This window comes from Ovis aries, chromosome 14 (assembly GCF_016772045.2).
Source record: "Ovis aries strain OAR_USU_Benz2616 breed Rambouillet chromosome 14, ARS-UI_Ramb_v3.0, whole genome shotgun sequence".
Classification (NCBI taxonomy): Eukaryota; Metazoa; Chordata; class Mammalia; order Artiodactyla; family Bovidae; genus Ovis; species Ovis aries.
Window position 1 is genome coordinate 8092671 of NC_056067.1, and position 15613 is coordinate 8108283.

Sequence of the window (15613 nt, forward strand, 5' to 3'; positions counted from 1 at the left end):
TAGAGCACAGAGAACTGTATTCAATAACCTATGATAAGCCATAATGGAAAATAAAATTAAAATAAGAATGTGTATAGGACTTTCCTGGTGGTCCAGTGGTTAAGACTCCGCCTGCCAGCGCTGGGGACATGGGTTGAATCCCTGGTCTAGGATGATCCCACATGGCACATAGCAACTAAGCCTGCTTGCCGCAACTACTGAGCTGATGCATGTACAGCCCATGCTCTGTGGCAAGAGAGGCCACTGCAATGAGAAGCCTGCGCACCACAGCGAAGAGGAGCCTCCACTTGCCACAGCTAGAGAAAGCCCTCGCCCAGCAACGAAGACCCAGCGCAGCCAAAATAATAATAATAATAATAATAATAATAAACGATTAACAGTAAGATTAAAAAGTATGTGTCTATATGTATAACTGGATCACTTTGCTGTGCAGCAGAAAGTAACACAACATTGTACATTGACAACATTCCACAAAAATAAAAAAATAAAGCTCGTATTCTTAGTATAGCATACGCCCTTCCTGCACATCACAGTGTCTTTTGCTTTCTCCTCGGGGGCCCCAGCGTCGAGCAGCTGGGAAGCTACATGGGCCGCCACCAGAGAAGATTCGCTCTGTCTCTGGTGGACGTGTGCCGTCAGAAGACCTGCAGGGGGGGTCAGGTCCCAGCCCGAGGGGCCAGAAAAAGCGCAAAGGGCCCTGGCCCAGAGCTGCATCCTCACCTAGAATCCATCTGACATCAGAGCTAGCTTGACTGAATCCTCCTAGCTGAGGAGGCCACAAGGACAATGAGGTACCAGCTCCAGGGATGGCTTTGTGGACAGCGGACAGGAAGAAATGGGGTGTGTGGTGTGAGGGCGATCTCGGGGCTCACCAAGCAGGATTTCAGATCCTTATCCCTCAGCTCCCTGACCCGAAGCCGACACCTTCTGATGTCCTTGTGGCTGGGAGGGCAGACAAGAAGGGCCATTGCCCCAAGTGAGACCCCCATAATGGCTTTCTTGTCACCCCTCATGGTTCCACAGCACAATAAGTTTCACACCCAGTCTCCCCTCATTTTTTTTTGTTTTGTTTTAAGATTTTTTGATGTAGACCATTTTTTAAAAAGTCTTTATTGAATTTGTTACAATAGTGCTTCTGTTTTATATTTTGGTTTTTTGGCCATGAGGCATGTGGGATATCACCTCCTTGACCAAGGATTGAACCTGCATCCGCTGCATTGGAAGGTGACGGTCCAGAAGGTGATTAGCCACTGGACCACCAGGGAAGTCCAAGAACTATCCCTCCTTGGGTCTTGAGATAGCACCAAGCCCAGGTGGCTTGGCCTCATCTCCCTTTACAGCTGAGCTGGCTGAGCCCAGTGGTTCATCTCAGGCTCATCTGAGGCCAGAAGACACCTTTCCCGACTCCTATCCAAAGCCCTATCTACCTGATGGGCTGCTAGGTACACATCCTGCAAAGTCTTGCCTCCGCCCCATCATTCATCACTGGCGTCGTCTCCCCTGACCTCGGGCTTCCCTGGTGGCTCAGTGGTAGAGAATCCACCTGCCAATGCAGGAGACGTGGCTTCAGTCCCTGGCTTGGGAAATCCCCTGGGGGAGGAAATGGCAACCCATTCCAGTACTCTTGCCTGGAGAATCCCATGCATAGAGGAGCCTGGCTGGCTACAGTCCATGGGATCGCAAAAGAGTCGGACATGACTTAGCAACTAAACAACAACACAATCCCCCACCTCCTCCCCACCCTCAGCACGTGCTAACTTCAGCTAGGGTTTGTGAGAAATGTACACGCCACTAGGCGCTCTGCTTTTCTCCTCTGGCTCTTTCTCTCCTGTTGAAGAAATGCAAATTGCCAGCACTGATGAGGCTCCTTCTGGTGTGCCAGGCAGGATGTGCTTAGCACTTTACCTTAGGGTTTTTATGATTTTACAGCTGAGGAGATGAGGGTTTAGGGAAAAAGAATCACCCACCCAAGACAACCTAGCTATTAAGCTGCAGAGCTGAGACTGGATTTGAATAGAGCCAATCCGACCTCAGAGTGAGGACTTTTCTTGTTTCTCCAGAGATGCCAACAGTCAGCTTTATCAGAATTCTGGGTCCCTCCCAGACAGGTGCCCAGCGCACATGAGGCTGTAAACCCAAGTGGGGCGGTAACCTCTTGGGGCTATCAGCATTGTCAACGCTCCTAAGTGCTGCCTTTTGAGAAAATTGAGTCATGGCTGTGGGTCTTGACCCACTGTTCTTAAGTAGCCTATCCTCTTCCAGCCTCAACTTTCTACACTGTAAAATGTGCATAGTAACATCCACCTTGAACTAGTTCATGCTTCAAATGAGGGTAAAATAGAGAAGAGCTAGTACAAAATATACTAATTGTCTTTAATTTTTTTTCCTCCTAGGACAGGAGAGTGGTTAAAGCATAAAACTCTGAAATAAGACTGCTCGTTTCCACTTCTGTGTGATCTTGGGCAAGTCGCTTAAGCTCTGTGTGCCTCAGTGTCCTTGCCCGTCAAGTCACTGCAGTGATAGAAGTTACTTCATAGAGATACTGTGTTCAGACAGACTGTGCATATTGACTGTTGAGCGCTACTGCCTGGAGCAGAGTTTAGCAGAAAATAGTGTCTCAGCTGAACACGGCTCCTGGCACAAATAGGTATCTATCGGCCATTACTCATATGTTTATTATAGCGTTATCTCTCCCTGGCTTGCCTTTCCTCCAGTGAGACCAAAGCACGTCTCATCTGCCAAGACTCTCTATCTCTATTTCTGCATTCTCTTTCCATCCAACCCTTCAGCCTGGCTCCAGCAGGAGATGGCAGGAATGCTGCAGGTGTGGACAAAATCAGCGAACTGTTTCCCTTCCAGAGTTGATCTTCCAGAGTGGTTGCCTGGATTTACACACACACACACACACACACACACACACACACACACACACACACACACACACACTCCTGGGTCAGAAAAGAGGCTTGACTCACACATCACAGGCACTGAAAGGAGAAGAGATCTGCAAGCTAGAGGTTTCGTTATTCGCTGTTCAGACAGTTTGAATTCTGTCAATTATTACCCAACTAGTTATCTCTCCAGAGGTGATTAAAAAATAATGGTGTGTGTGTTTGTTGTGGGTGAGTACACATCTGTGTCATGTGTGCAGTGGGCGTGGGGGGGAGTAATCAAATAGTCAGTGCTCTAGTATTTATATTAAACTGCAGATTGATTTAAATTACCCACCAGGAAATATGTGGCTGTATGAGTATGCTTAATTCATACTCATTCAAAGTGAGCTGGGGCTGTTTTCTCCCCCTCCCTTCTTGCCTCCCCGTTCATATAACCCAGGCTGCCTCCAGACTGCCTTTGCCCACTTGACTCACTGGCCGTGAGCACGGAAAGGTGCAGAGTCGCCAAGAATGGGCACTTTCTTCTCTGAGCCAGGGTGGCTCTGCCTGACTGTCACCGCAGTGCTGGGAGGAACAATTCTTTGCAAACTCAAGACGAGCCCAGGGCAGGTGGGGAGAAAGGTGGTCTGCCTGGCGGGCCTCTGGGGAGGCGCTTGCCTGATCAGCCTGTCCCTCTTCTGGGGCTTGGTTCTCTTCTCCCTGTCGTATTTCATCATGTATACTTACTTTTCTGGCCAAGAGTTGTTACCTGTGGATCAAAAGGCGGTGCTGATAACAGGTAAGTGGACAGCCCTGATCAGTGCTGGAACTGGCCCTTGCTTTGCCTTAGCAGGACTTTTTTTCAGATTAGGTTTAAAAAGAAAATATTTGGCATAGAGTAAATGCAAGCACATCCCCAGTGTCTTTCACTACAGCGATTTGGTCTGCTTTCTTTAGAAGGTGCCTTTGATGAGGCTGGTGGTAAGAGGGACTTGGAAGGGAACATGTATCCAAGTCACGATTTTGGTAATTTCCCAGGATATGTACAAATAAGCCAAGGGGGTTCGTTTCATCATAGCCAGGAAAGGCCTATGGTTTCTTTTTTTTTTTTTTAAAGCTAAAACCAAATTTCGTTCTGAGATTAATGTTTAGCTGTGTTTTAGACTTTGCTTCTTATTCCTGAGATGCATAAAAAAGCTGTCAAATTGAGGTTATCCTTGTACTTTGCTTCATTATTTAAATATCAAAGAGACTCACCTGGGCTGGAAAAAGTTGTGATTTTCCCCAACTGCTGTCAAGAACCTTGTGTCTCATCCGAACATTTGTTTTCAGATCTGTCTTGGGACTGCTAACGTTTCTTATTTGGATCAGTTTGGCAAGGTGTCCAGAAGGCGGCTGGCTGCCGGTTGGCTGAGGTGCTAGCTTTTTTTCCTTCTCCTGTGTTGCTTTTTCCCCCTGCTGCAAGTGTGAGGCCAAATTAAATTCCTAGGTGTTGTAAAACTGGTTTGTTTGGTTGTGAAGTTTGAGCTTGGCTAGGACTTTAATTAGGGTTGCCTAGTGTTATCCTCACCCAGCAAGTCCAGCTACGGTGAGGACGGCGGCTGCAGAAGCATTTGCTGGGAGGGAGGTCATTACCCCACTCTCCACCCCTAGGTTGTGACCCACGGAGCGGAGTGAAGGCAAACAGGCAGTGTGAATGGAACCAAATCAGCCGATTTCCCAAGTTGCCGAGAAAGGGACTAGAAAGCCACTCGTCTATCTTGCTCTTGACTTTTAACTCAATCATGAAATTCTCTCTTAAAATGGGACGCAAGTAGGCACTTGTTGGAGGTCTGAAGTGCTGCAGAAAACAAGCTTCTGCAATGAAAAAGAAAAATCACCAAAACAGTTCAAAGGTAAAAAATTCAGTTGATCCATGGGATGTTTATCTACGCTAATCTCTGGTGTTACCTGGAATCACGCATCTGGAGGGCTTGGCTGGGTTTTCCACTGTTTCACTCAAATGCTCTAGGGCTGGCTGGGTGAAAAGCTGTAAGAACAGTATAAATTTTTCTGTTCAGTCTGTAGTAGCAAGTCCCCACAGTCTTCAGAGTAATTCCAGTTCCAATTTATTTTTTGTACTTTTCCACTTGCATGAAAGAAGACAGAACAATGAAGCATGTTTTAAAAAAATAATCATGATGCTGTTGTTGACACTAATGGCTATGATTTCCCGGAGGTCCAAATATTCCTGGGAAATGGATTTCAAGAAGCAGCACTTCTAAGACTATTAGATAAGAATACTAAAGCTTAGGATAAACAGAGGCAAACTTCAAGGTAACTGAGAAAGCAGAAATTGTCTTTTGCTTGTTTGTCTTGTCAGTGTTCTTTATCCTATGGTTTTGAAGACAGAGGCATGCAGAAACGCACCAAATACACACCCAGCTCAGCTCACATCAGCCATTGAAATGTCCTGACTTGTGTTCAGTGGCATGGAAAATGATTGATTCAATTAGGCAACTCAAACCCAGTGACTAATCCCTCAATGAAATGCTTAGCAGTTAGAAGGCTCAGGCTTAGGAAAGGAAGGACATACCTTGAAGCTGACTGAACTGAGCCTTTCAAGTCACTTTCATGAGGAATGCCATAGAGTCCATATAATTCTAGGGAAGCTCTCAAGACCTTTGTACCAAATAGGGAAATTTTAAATGAATTTAGTTAGTTAGACTCTTGTTGTTCAGTTGCCCGGTCGTGATCAATTCTTAACAACTCCATGGATTGCAGCACACCAGGCCTCCTTGTCCCTCACCATCTCCCAAAGTTTGCCCAAGTTCATGTCCATTGCATCAGCAATGCCTTCCGGCCATCTCATCCTCAGATGCCCTTTTCTCCTTTCCTCAGTCTTTCCCAGCATCAGGAACTTTTCCAATGAGTCAGTTGTTTGCATCAGATGGCCAAAATACTGGAGTTTCATCTTCAGCATCAGTCCTTCCAATGAGTATTCTGGGTTGATTTCCCTTAAGATTGATGGGTTTGATCTCCTTGCTGTCCAATAGATTCTCAGGAGTCTTCTCCAGAACGATAGTTCAAAGGCATCAATTCTTTGGTGCTCTGCCTTCTTTATGATCCAGCTCTCACAACCATACCCACTGGGAAGACCATAGCCTTGAGTAATGGCAGAGCAATGTCTCTGCTTTTCAACATGCTGTCTAGATTTGTCATAGCTTTCCTGCCAAGCAGTAAATGTCTTCTGATTCCATGGCTGCAGTCACCATCCACAGTTATTTCAGAGTCCAAGAAGAGGAAATCTGCCACTGCTTCCAACTTTTCCCTCTCAATGTGCCATGAAGTAATGGGGCCAGATGCCAAGATATTAGGGTTTTCAATATTTAGTTTTAAGCTAGCTCTTTCACTCTCCTCCTTCATCCTAATTAAGAGGCTCTTTAGTTCCTCTTCAGTTCAGTTAAGTTCAGTAGCTCAGTCGTTTCTGATTGTTTGCAATCCCATGGACTGCAGCACACCAGGCCTCCCTGTCCATCTCCAACTCCCGAAGTTTACTCAAACTCATGTCCATTGAGTCAGTGAGGCCATCCAACTATCTCATCCTCTGTCGTCTCCTTCTCCTCCTGCCTTCGATCTTTCCCAGCATTATGGGTCTTTTCAAAGGAGTCAGCTATTTGCGTGAGGTGGCCAAAGTACTAGAGTTTCAGCTTCAACACCAGTCCTTCAAACTGAATGTCCATTCAGGACTGATCTCCTTTAGGCTGGGCTGGTTGGATCTCCTTGCAGTCCAAGGGACTCTCAAGAGTCTTCTCCAACACCTCAGTTCAAAAGCATCAATTCTTTAGCGCTCAGCTTTCTTCACAGTCCAACGCTCACATCCAGACATAACCACAGGAAAAACCAGAGCCATGACTTGATGGACCTCAGCTGGCAAAGTAATGTCTCTGCTTTGTAATATGCTGTCTAGGTTGGTCATAACTTTTCTTCCAAGGAGTAAGTGTCTTTTAATTTCATGGCTGCAGTCACCATCCACAGTGATTTTGGAGCCCCCCAAAATAAAGTCAGCCACTGTGTCCACTGTTTCTCCATCTATTTCCCATGAAGTGATGGGACCGGATGCCATGATCTTCGTTTTCTGAATGTTGAGCTTTAAGCCAACTTTTTTACTCTCCTCTTTCACTTTAATCAAGAGGCTCTTTAGTTCTTCCTCGTTTTCTGCCATAAAGGTGGTGTCATCTGCATGTCTGAGGTTTTTGATATTTCTCCCAGCAATCTTGATTCCAGCTTGTGTTTCTTCCAGTCCAGCGTTTCTCATGATGTACTCTGCATAGAAGTTAAATAAGCAGGGTGACAATATACAGCCTTGACACACTCCTTTCCCGATTTGGAACCAGTCTGTTGTTCCATGTCCAGTTCTAACTGTTACTTCCTGACCTGCATACAGATTTCTCAAGAGGCAGGTCAGGTGGTCTGGTATTCCCATCTCTTGAGGAATTGTCCAAGTTTATTGTGATCCACACAGTCAAAGGCTTTGGCACAGTCAACAAAGCAGAAGTAGATGTGTTTCTGAACTCTCTTGCTTTTTCCACGATCCAGCGGACGTTGGCACTTTGACCTCTGGTTCCTCTGCCTTTTCTAAAACCAGCTTGAACATCTGGACATTCCCAGTTCAAGTATTCTTGAAGCCTGGCTTGGAGAATTTTGAGCATTACGTTACTAGCGTGTGAGATGAGTGTAATGGTGTGGTAGTTTGAGCATTCTTTGACATTGCCTTTCCTTGGGATTGGAATGAAAACTGACATTTTTCAGTCCTATGGCCACTACTGAGTTTTCCAAATTTACTGGCATATTGAGTACAGCACTTTCACAGCATCATCTTTCAGGATTTGGAATAGCTCAACTGGAATCCCATCACCTCCACTAGCTTTGTTCGTAGTGATACTTCCCTAAGGCCCACTTGACTTCACATTCCAGGATGTCTGGCTCTAGGTGAGTGATCACACCATCTGGGTCATGAAGATCTTTTTTGTACAGTTCTTCTGTGTATTCTTGCCACCTCTTCTTAATATCTTTGCTTCTGTTAGGTCCATACCATTTCTGTCCTTTATTGTGCTCATCTTTGCATGAAATGTTCCCTTGGTATCTCTAATTTTCTTGAAGAGATCTCTAGTCTTTCCCATTCTATTGTTTTCCTCTATTTCTTTGCACTGATCACTGAGGAAGGCTTTCTTATCTCTCCTTGCTATTCTTTGGAACTCTGTATCAAATGTGTATATCTTTCCTTTTCTCCTTTGCTTTTGGCTTCTCTTCTTTTCACAGCTATTTGTAAGGCCTCCTCAGACAGGCATTTTGCTTTTTTGCATTTCTGTTTTGGGGTATGGTCCTGATCCCTGTCTCCTGTACAATGTCATGAACCTCCATCCATAGTTCATCAGGCACTCTATCTATCAGATCTAGTCCCTTAAATCTATTTCTCACTTCCACTGTATAATCATAAGGGATTTGATTGAGGTCATACCTGAATGGTCTAGTGGTTTTCCTACTTTCTTCAATTTTAGTCTGAATTTGGCAATAAAGAGTTCATGTTCTGAGCCACAGTCAGCTCCCGGTCTTGTTTTTGCTGACTGTATAGAGCTTCTCCATCTTTGGCTACAAAGAATATAATCAATCTGATTTTGGTGTTGACCATCTGTCAATGTCCATGCGTAGAGTCTTCTCTTGTGTTGTTGGAAGAGGGTGTTTGCTATGACCAGTGCGTTCTCTTGGCAAAACTCTATTAGCCTTTCCCCTGCTTCATTCCATATTCCAAGGCCAAATTTGCCTGTTACTCTAGGTGTTTCTTGACTTCCTCCTTTTGCATTCCAGTCCCCTATAATGAAAAGGACATCTTTGGGTATTAGTTCTAAAAGGTCTTGTAGCTCTTGATAGAGTCATTCAACTTCAGCTTCTTCAGCATTACTGGTTGGGGCATAGGCTTGGATTACTGTGATATTGAATGGTTTGCCTTGGAAATGAACAGAGATCATTCTGTCATTTTTGAGATTGCATCCAAGTACTGCATTTCAGACTCTTTTGTTGACCAAGATGGTTACTCCATTTCTTCTAAGGGATTCCTGCCCACAGTAGTAAATATAATGGCGATTTGAGTTAAATTCACCCATTGCAGTCCATTTTAGTTCCTGATTGCTAGAATGTCGACGTTCACTCTTATCATCTCCTGTTTGATCACTTGCAATTGCCTTGATTCATGGACCTAACATTCCAGGTTCCTATGCAATATTGCTCTTTATAGCATCAGACCTTGCTTCTGTGTTGTTTTTGTTTTGGCTCCATCTGTTAATTCTTTCTGGAGTTATTTCTCCACCAATCTCCAGTAGCATATTGGGCACCTACCAACCTGGGGAGTTCATCTTTCTGTGTCCTATCTTTTGCCTTTTCATACTGTTCATGGGTTCTCAAGGCAAGAATACTGAAGTGGTTTGCCATTCCCTTCTCCAGTGGGCCATATTTTGTCAGAACTCTCCACAATGACCCGCCCATCTTGGGTGGCCCCACATGCATGGCTCATGGTTTCATTGAGTTAGACAAGGCTGTGGTCCATGTGATCAGATTGGTTAGTTTTCTGTGATGGTGGTTTTCAGTCCATCTGCCCTCTGATGGAGAAGGAGAAGAGGCTTATGAAAGCTTCCTGATGGGATAGACTGACTGAGGGGGACACTGGGTCTTGTTCTGATGGGCAGGGCCATGCCCAGTAAATCTTTAATCCAATTTTCTGTTGATGGGTGGAAGTGTGTTCCCTCCCTGCTATTTACCTGGGGCTCAGTAATCAATTTACACTTGTGGGCTTAACCTGGGGCTTCCCTTGTGGTTCAGATGGTAAAGCGTCTGCCTACAATGCAGGAGACCCGGGTTGGATCCCTGGGTCAGGAAGTTCCCCTGGAGAAGGAAATGGCAACCCACTCCAGTATTCTTGACTGGAAAATTCCATGGACGGAGGAGCCCAGTAGGCTACAGTCCATGGGGTCGCAAAGAGTTGGAGACGACTGAACGACTTCACTACATTTCAGCAATCAATAGGAAAAGGAATAGTCAAGGCTGCATATTGTCACCCTGCTAATTTAACTTATATGCAGAGTACATCATGAGAAACACTGGGCTGGAAGAAGCACAAGCTGGAATCAAGATTGCTGGGAGAAATATCAATAACCTCAGATATGCAGATGACACCACCCTTATGGCAGAAAGTGAAGAGGAACTCAAAAGCCTTTTGATAAAAGTGAAAGAGGAGAGTGAAAAAGTTGGCTTAAAGCTCAACATTCAGAAAATGAAGATCATGACATCTGGTCCCATCACTTCATGGGAAATAGATGGGGAAACAGTGTCAGACTTTTTTTGGGGGGGCTCCAAAATCACTGCAGATGGTAGCTGCAGCCATGAAATTAAAAGATGCTTACTCCTTGAAAGGAAAGTTATGACCAACCTAGATAACATATTAAAAAGCAGAGATATTACTTTGCCAACAAAGGTCCATCTAGTCAATGCTATGGTTTTTCCAATGGTCATCTATGGATGTGAGAGTTGGACTGTGAAGAAAGCTGAGCATGGAAGAATTGATGCTTTTGAACTGTGGTGTTGGAGAAGACTCTTGAGAGTCCCTTGGACTGCAAGGAGATCAAACCAGTCCATCCTAAAGGAGACCAGTCCTGGGTGTTCATTTGAAGGACTGATGCTGAGGCTGAAACTCCAATACTTTGGCCACCTCATGTGAAGAGTTGACTCATTGGAAAAGACCCTGATGCTAGGAGAGATTGTGGGCAGGAGGAGAAGGGGACGACAGAGAATGAGATGGCTGGATGGCATCACCGACTCGATTGACATGACTTTGAGTGAACTCGGGTGTTGGTGACGGACAGGGAGGCCTGGTGTGCTGTAATTCATGGGTTCACATAGAGTCGGACACGATTGAGTGACTGAAATTAACTGAACTGAGCAGTGATCATTGCAAAGAAATAGAGAAAAACAACAGAATGGGAAAGACTAGAGATCTCTTCAAGAATATTAGAGATACCAATGGAACATTTCATGCAAAGATGGGCACAATAAAGGACAGAAATTGTATGGACCTAACAGAAGCAGAAGATATTAAGAAGAGATGGCAAGAACACACAGAAGAACTGTACAAAAAAAATCTTCATGACCCAGATAATCATGATGGTATGATCACTCACCTAGAGCCAGACATCCTGGAATGTAAAGTCAAGTGGGCATTAGGAAGTATCACTATAAACAAAGCTGGTGGAGGTGATAGAATTCCTGTTGAGCTATTTCAAATCCTGAAAGATGATGCTGTGAAAGTGCTGCACTCAATATGCCAGCAAAGTTGGAAAACTCAGCAGTAGCCACAGGACTGGAAAAGGTTAGTTTTTATTCCAATCCCAAAGAAAGGCAATGCCAAAGAATGCTCAAACTACCGCACAATTGCACTCATCTCACACGCTAGTAATGTGCTCAAAATTTCCAAGCCAGGCTTCAGTAATATGTGAACCATGAACTTCCTGATGTTCAAGCTGGTTTTAGAAGAAGCAGAAGAACCAGAGATCAAATTGCCAACATCTGCTGGACCATCGAAAAAGCAAGAGAGTTCCAGAAAAACATCTATTTCTGCTTTATTGACTATGCCAAAGCCTTTGACTGTGTGGATCACAATAAACTGGAAAATTTCTCAAGAGATGGGACTATCCGACCACCTGACCTGCCTCTTGAGAAACCTATATGCCAGTCTCCTTTGCCCTTGGACATGGGATATCTCCTCACAGCCGCTCCAGTGCCTATCGTCTTACTGGGGTTTTTCTGACCATGGACGTGGGTTATCTGCACATGGCTGCTCTAGCACAGTGCAGCCACCACTCACATTTAGGACTTCTTCTAAATGCGCTTTCTGCCATTAGAGTGGTATCATCCTCATAAATGAAGTTTGATGTTTGTCCCACTGATGTTGATTCCAGGCTTGTAACTCATCCAGCCCGTGATTTCTCCTGATGTGCTCAGCGTATAGATTAAACAATCAGAGTGACAGCAGATAGCCCTGTCACATCCCTTTCTCAGTCTTGAACCAATCAGTTGTTCCATACAGGGTTCTAACTTCTTGACCCACATACAGGTTTCTCAGGAGACAAGTAAGATGGTCTGGTATTCCCATCTCTTTAAGAGTTTCCACAGTTTATTATGATCCACACAGTCGAAGGCTTTGAAACAGAGGTAGATGTTTTCTGGAATTCCCTAGCTTTCTCTATGATCCAGCGAATGTTGGCAATTTGATCTCTGGTTCCTTTTCCTTTTCTAAACCCAGCTTGGACATCTCGAAGTTCTTGGTTTGCATAATGCTGAAGCCTAGCATGCAAGAATTTAAGCATGACCTTATTTCACGGGAGATGAATGCAATTGTCCAATGGTTAGAACATTCTTTAAGTACTACCCTTCTTAGGAATTGGGATGAGAATGGACCTTTTCCAGTCCTGTGGCCACTGCTGGGTCTTTCAGATTTGCAGACATATTGACTGCAATACCTTGATAGCATCATCCTTTAGGGTTTTGAATAGTTTCACGGGAATTCTGTCACACCCACTAGCTTTACTAACAGCAGTGCTTCCTAAGGCCCACTTGACTTCACTCTCCAGAATGTCTGGCTGTGGGTGACTGACTGCACCATCATAGTAATCCAGCTCATAACTCCTTAAAGAATAAGCCATCATGACTTGGAACAGCTTTTGCTTCAGGTTGGCTTATACTGTAAATCAGTACACATTTTAGGGATGGGGGGTACATAGAGAAATGGGCAGTGTACCTCAAAACCATAAATGTTATTCTTTTACCTGGTAATTCAAGATTTGGACATTTCTCTTAAAGAAATAATCTGAAATGTGAGAAAAAGTGTACATGCAAACCAAACTGATACATTTACAAAGTTATTTAAAATTGTGAAATATCAAAAGCAATCAAAAAGGTGACCACGTTGTAAAATTAGACAGAAAGCAACAAATGTCATTGAAATGAAGAGAAAACAAAATGGTGAGAAATGATGGTATCGTCTCCAGACGTAAAACGAGAATTTGAAAAATTCATGTGAAATGATCTGACAACTGTGCTAGAACATGGAAACTGAACTAAGAGAAAGCACCCAGGGGATCCTGGTGTTTGGCTAAGACTATATCCATGTTACATGAAGATGGAAAGCACTAGACGGAAATAGAATGTGAATGGTTGGATCAGAGTACTTAGATTTGTTTTTCCCTCAGAAATTTGTCTAATGTAGTTATATTGCTTATATAACCATGGACTTTAAAAATACTCATAATCTAAAAGTTGAGAATCATGTTTTATTTGGTGGAAATTTTTAGGGCCTCAAGCCAAGCCTCTCAAGCTGTTACCTGAGACAGCATCTCAAGTAACCCTGAGAAAATTGCTCGGAGGAGGCGAGGAGAAGGGCCAAGATTATCCAGAACTTTTGGAACAAAGGGCAGGTAGTCTGCACATCAGAAGGTTATTGTTAATTAAAGAAGATCAGATATTCTAAGTTAAGGAATTTGGGGCTTTTCTCTGTATGGGAAGATGAGTGCTCACTAAGATCATTCCTTTCATATGCGCCTCGGCTACCTGGGGCCAGCATCCTGTGTTTTCACATCCTGAGCTTCCTTTCCTCAGGGCTCACTGCAGGGAGTGGCTGCAGTCTGATGGCTGCTAGCTGACAGATATTCTTTTCCTTCCTGAGTGCCCTTAGGGGTCACCACCTTACTTTGAAGGATTGCAATCCTTGATGACTATGATATTCTTGTTTATGGATATAGCAGGAAATATTCCATTTCTCATAACAAAACCACTTAACAGAGATCATATTAAAAGGATAAAGTCCACTGTAGTGTCTAATTAATTATGGACCCAGGTATAGGACAAGTTCAAAAAACCTTTTTCCTTGAGTCCCCTATTTCACTTTGTTAAGATAAAGGGCTTTTGTCTCTGAGACATATAATTATAGCATGTAGGGCATCCAGGGCCCCAAAGGCTTATGGCAGTCAGTCCATTTTTTTTAAGGGCTGTAAGATTAGTGACGAGCCCAGCCACCCTGCAACAGCATGTCAAGCGCCACAGAGGCAAGAGGGTTGAAGTCTGACAGGCTTGGGTTGGAAACTTGCATGCACATTGCCTCAGGGTATGTTCTCTAGGGGCAGGGATCGAGGCAAAGATTTGTGTGAAAGGAATTTATTGGAAAGGTTAGATGACCCCACCCTTATGGCAGAAAGTGAAGGGGAGCTAAAAAGCCTCTTGATGAAAGTGAAAGAGGAGAGTGAAAAAGTTGGCTTAAAGCTCAACATTCAGAAAACGAAGATCATGGCATCCGGTCCCATTACTTTATGGGAAATAGATGGAGAATCAGTGGAAACAGTGTCAGACTTTATCTTTTTGGGCTCCAAAATCACTGCAGATGGTGACTGCAGCCATGAAATTAAAAGACGCTTACCCTTTGGAAGAAAAGTTATGACCAACCTAGACAGTATATTCAAAAGCAGAGACATTACTTTGTCGACTAAGGTCCGTCTAGTCAAGGCAATGGTTTTTCCTGTGGTCATGTATGGATGTGAGAGTTGGAGTGTGAAGAAGGCTGAGCACCGAAGAATTGATACTTTTGAACTGTGGTGTTGGAGAAGACTCTTGAGAGTCCCTTGGACTGCAAGGAGATCCAACCAGTCCATTCTAAAGGAGATCAACCCTGGGATTTTTTTGGAAGGACTGATGCTAAAGCTGAAACTCTAGTACTTTGGCCATCTCATGCGAAAAGTTGACTCATTGGAAAAGACTCTGATGCTGGGAGGGATTGGGGGCAGGAGGAGGAGGGGACGACTGAGGATGAGATGGCTGGATGGCATCACTGACTCGATGGACATGAGTCTGACTGAACTCCGGGAGATGGTGATGGACAGGACAGGTAGGCCTGGCATGCTGCAATTCATGGGGTTGCAAAGAGTCGGACACGACTGAACTGAACTGAACTGAACTGAACTTATAGGTTAAGGGTGATAGGTTGTGGAGTAGGGAAGATGAACAGGGAAGGGGAGGAGGCCAAGCCCCGATCCAGCAACAAGGGAAGTGCGTTTGGCTCCTGTATTAGCTCAATAACCTGGGGCAGATCAGGAGGCCCGGGTGTCACAGGCGAGAGCGGTCCCCATTGCAGGCCAGGGGATACCCTCATACTTGTTAATCATTAGTTAAGGGCTGTCACCCCCACCCCCTTTGGCAAGAGGAGGAGTGGCTTAAACTCCAGCTGGCTCTCCCTGCTGTGTGCATGCTTAGTCGCTCAATCGTGTCTGCGACCCCTTGGACTGGAGCCCGCCAGGCTCCTCTGTCCGTGGGGATTCTCCAGGCAAGAATACTGGTGTGAGTTGCCATGCCCTCCTCCAAGAGGATCTTCCCAACTCAGGGACTAAACCCAGGTCTCCTGCATTGCAGGTGGATTCTTTACTGTCTGAGCCACCAGGGAAGCCCTCTGGCTTTCCATGGCCACTGCCTAAAAGGACCCCAGCATTCTGAGCAGCTGGTAGACAAGGTCACAGGTTCTGCTCGCTGGGAGAGAATTGCGCTGAGGATGAGAGCCCCTCCAGATGGTCAAGGCACATATACACTGCCGTATGCAAAATAGAGAGCTGGGGGGAAGCTGCTGTGTCGCACGGGGTGCTCAGCTCAGTGCTTTGTGATGACCTAGAGGA

General features: G+C 44.8%; 2 protein-coding genes across 3 annotated transcripts in view; one reads left to right on the forward strand and one right to left on the reverse strand.

Moving 5' to 3' along the window:
* The window catches only part of SDR42E1 (short chain dehydrogenase/reductase family 42E, member 1), a 51153-nt gene extending 46950 nt beyond the window's left edge, over positions 1-4203 (reverse strand). For both annotated transcript variants that reach the window (XR_009596271.1, XM_042231491.1), the window contains exon 1: positions 4131-4203. The gene's annotated coding sequence lies outside the window, so the exon portion shown is untranslated. The remainder of the gene's footprint in view (positions 1-4130) is intronic.
* Positions 3351-15613, forward strand: part of HSD17B2 (hydroxysteroid 17-beta dehydrogenase 2) — a 99136-nt gene continuing 86873 nt past the window's right edge. Inside the window, 1 exon segment of the mRNA NM_001267882.1 lies at positions 3351-3672. Within this exon segment, the coding sequence (NP_001254811.1) occupies positions 3405-3672 (268 nt within the window). The 5' untranslated portion in view covers positions 3351-3404.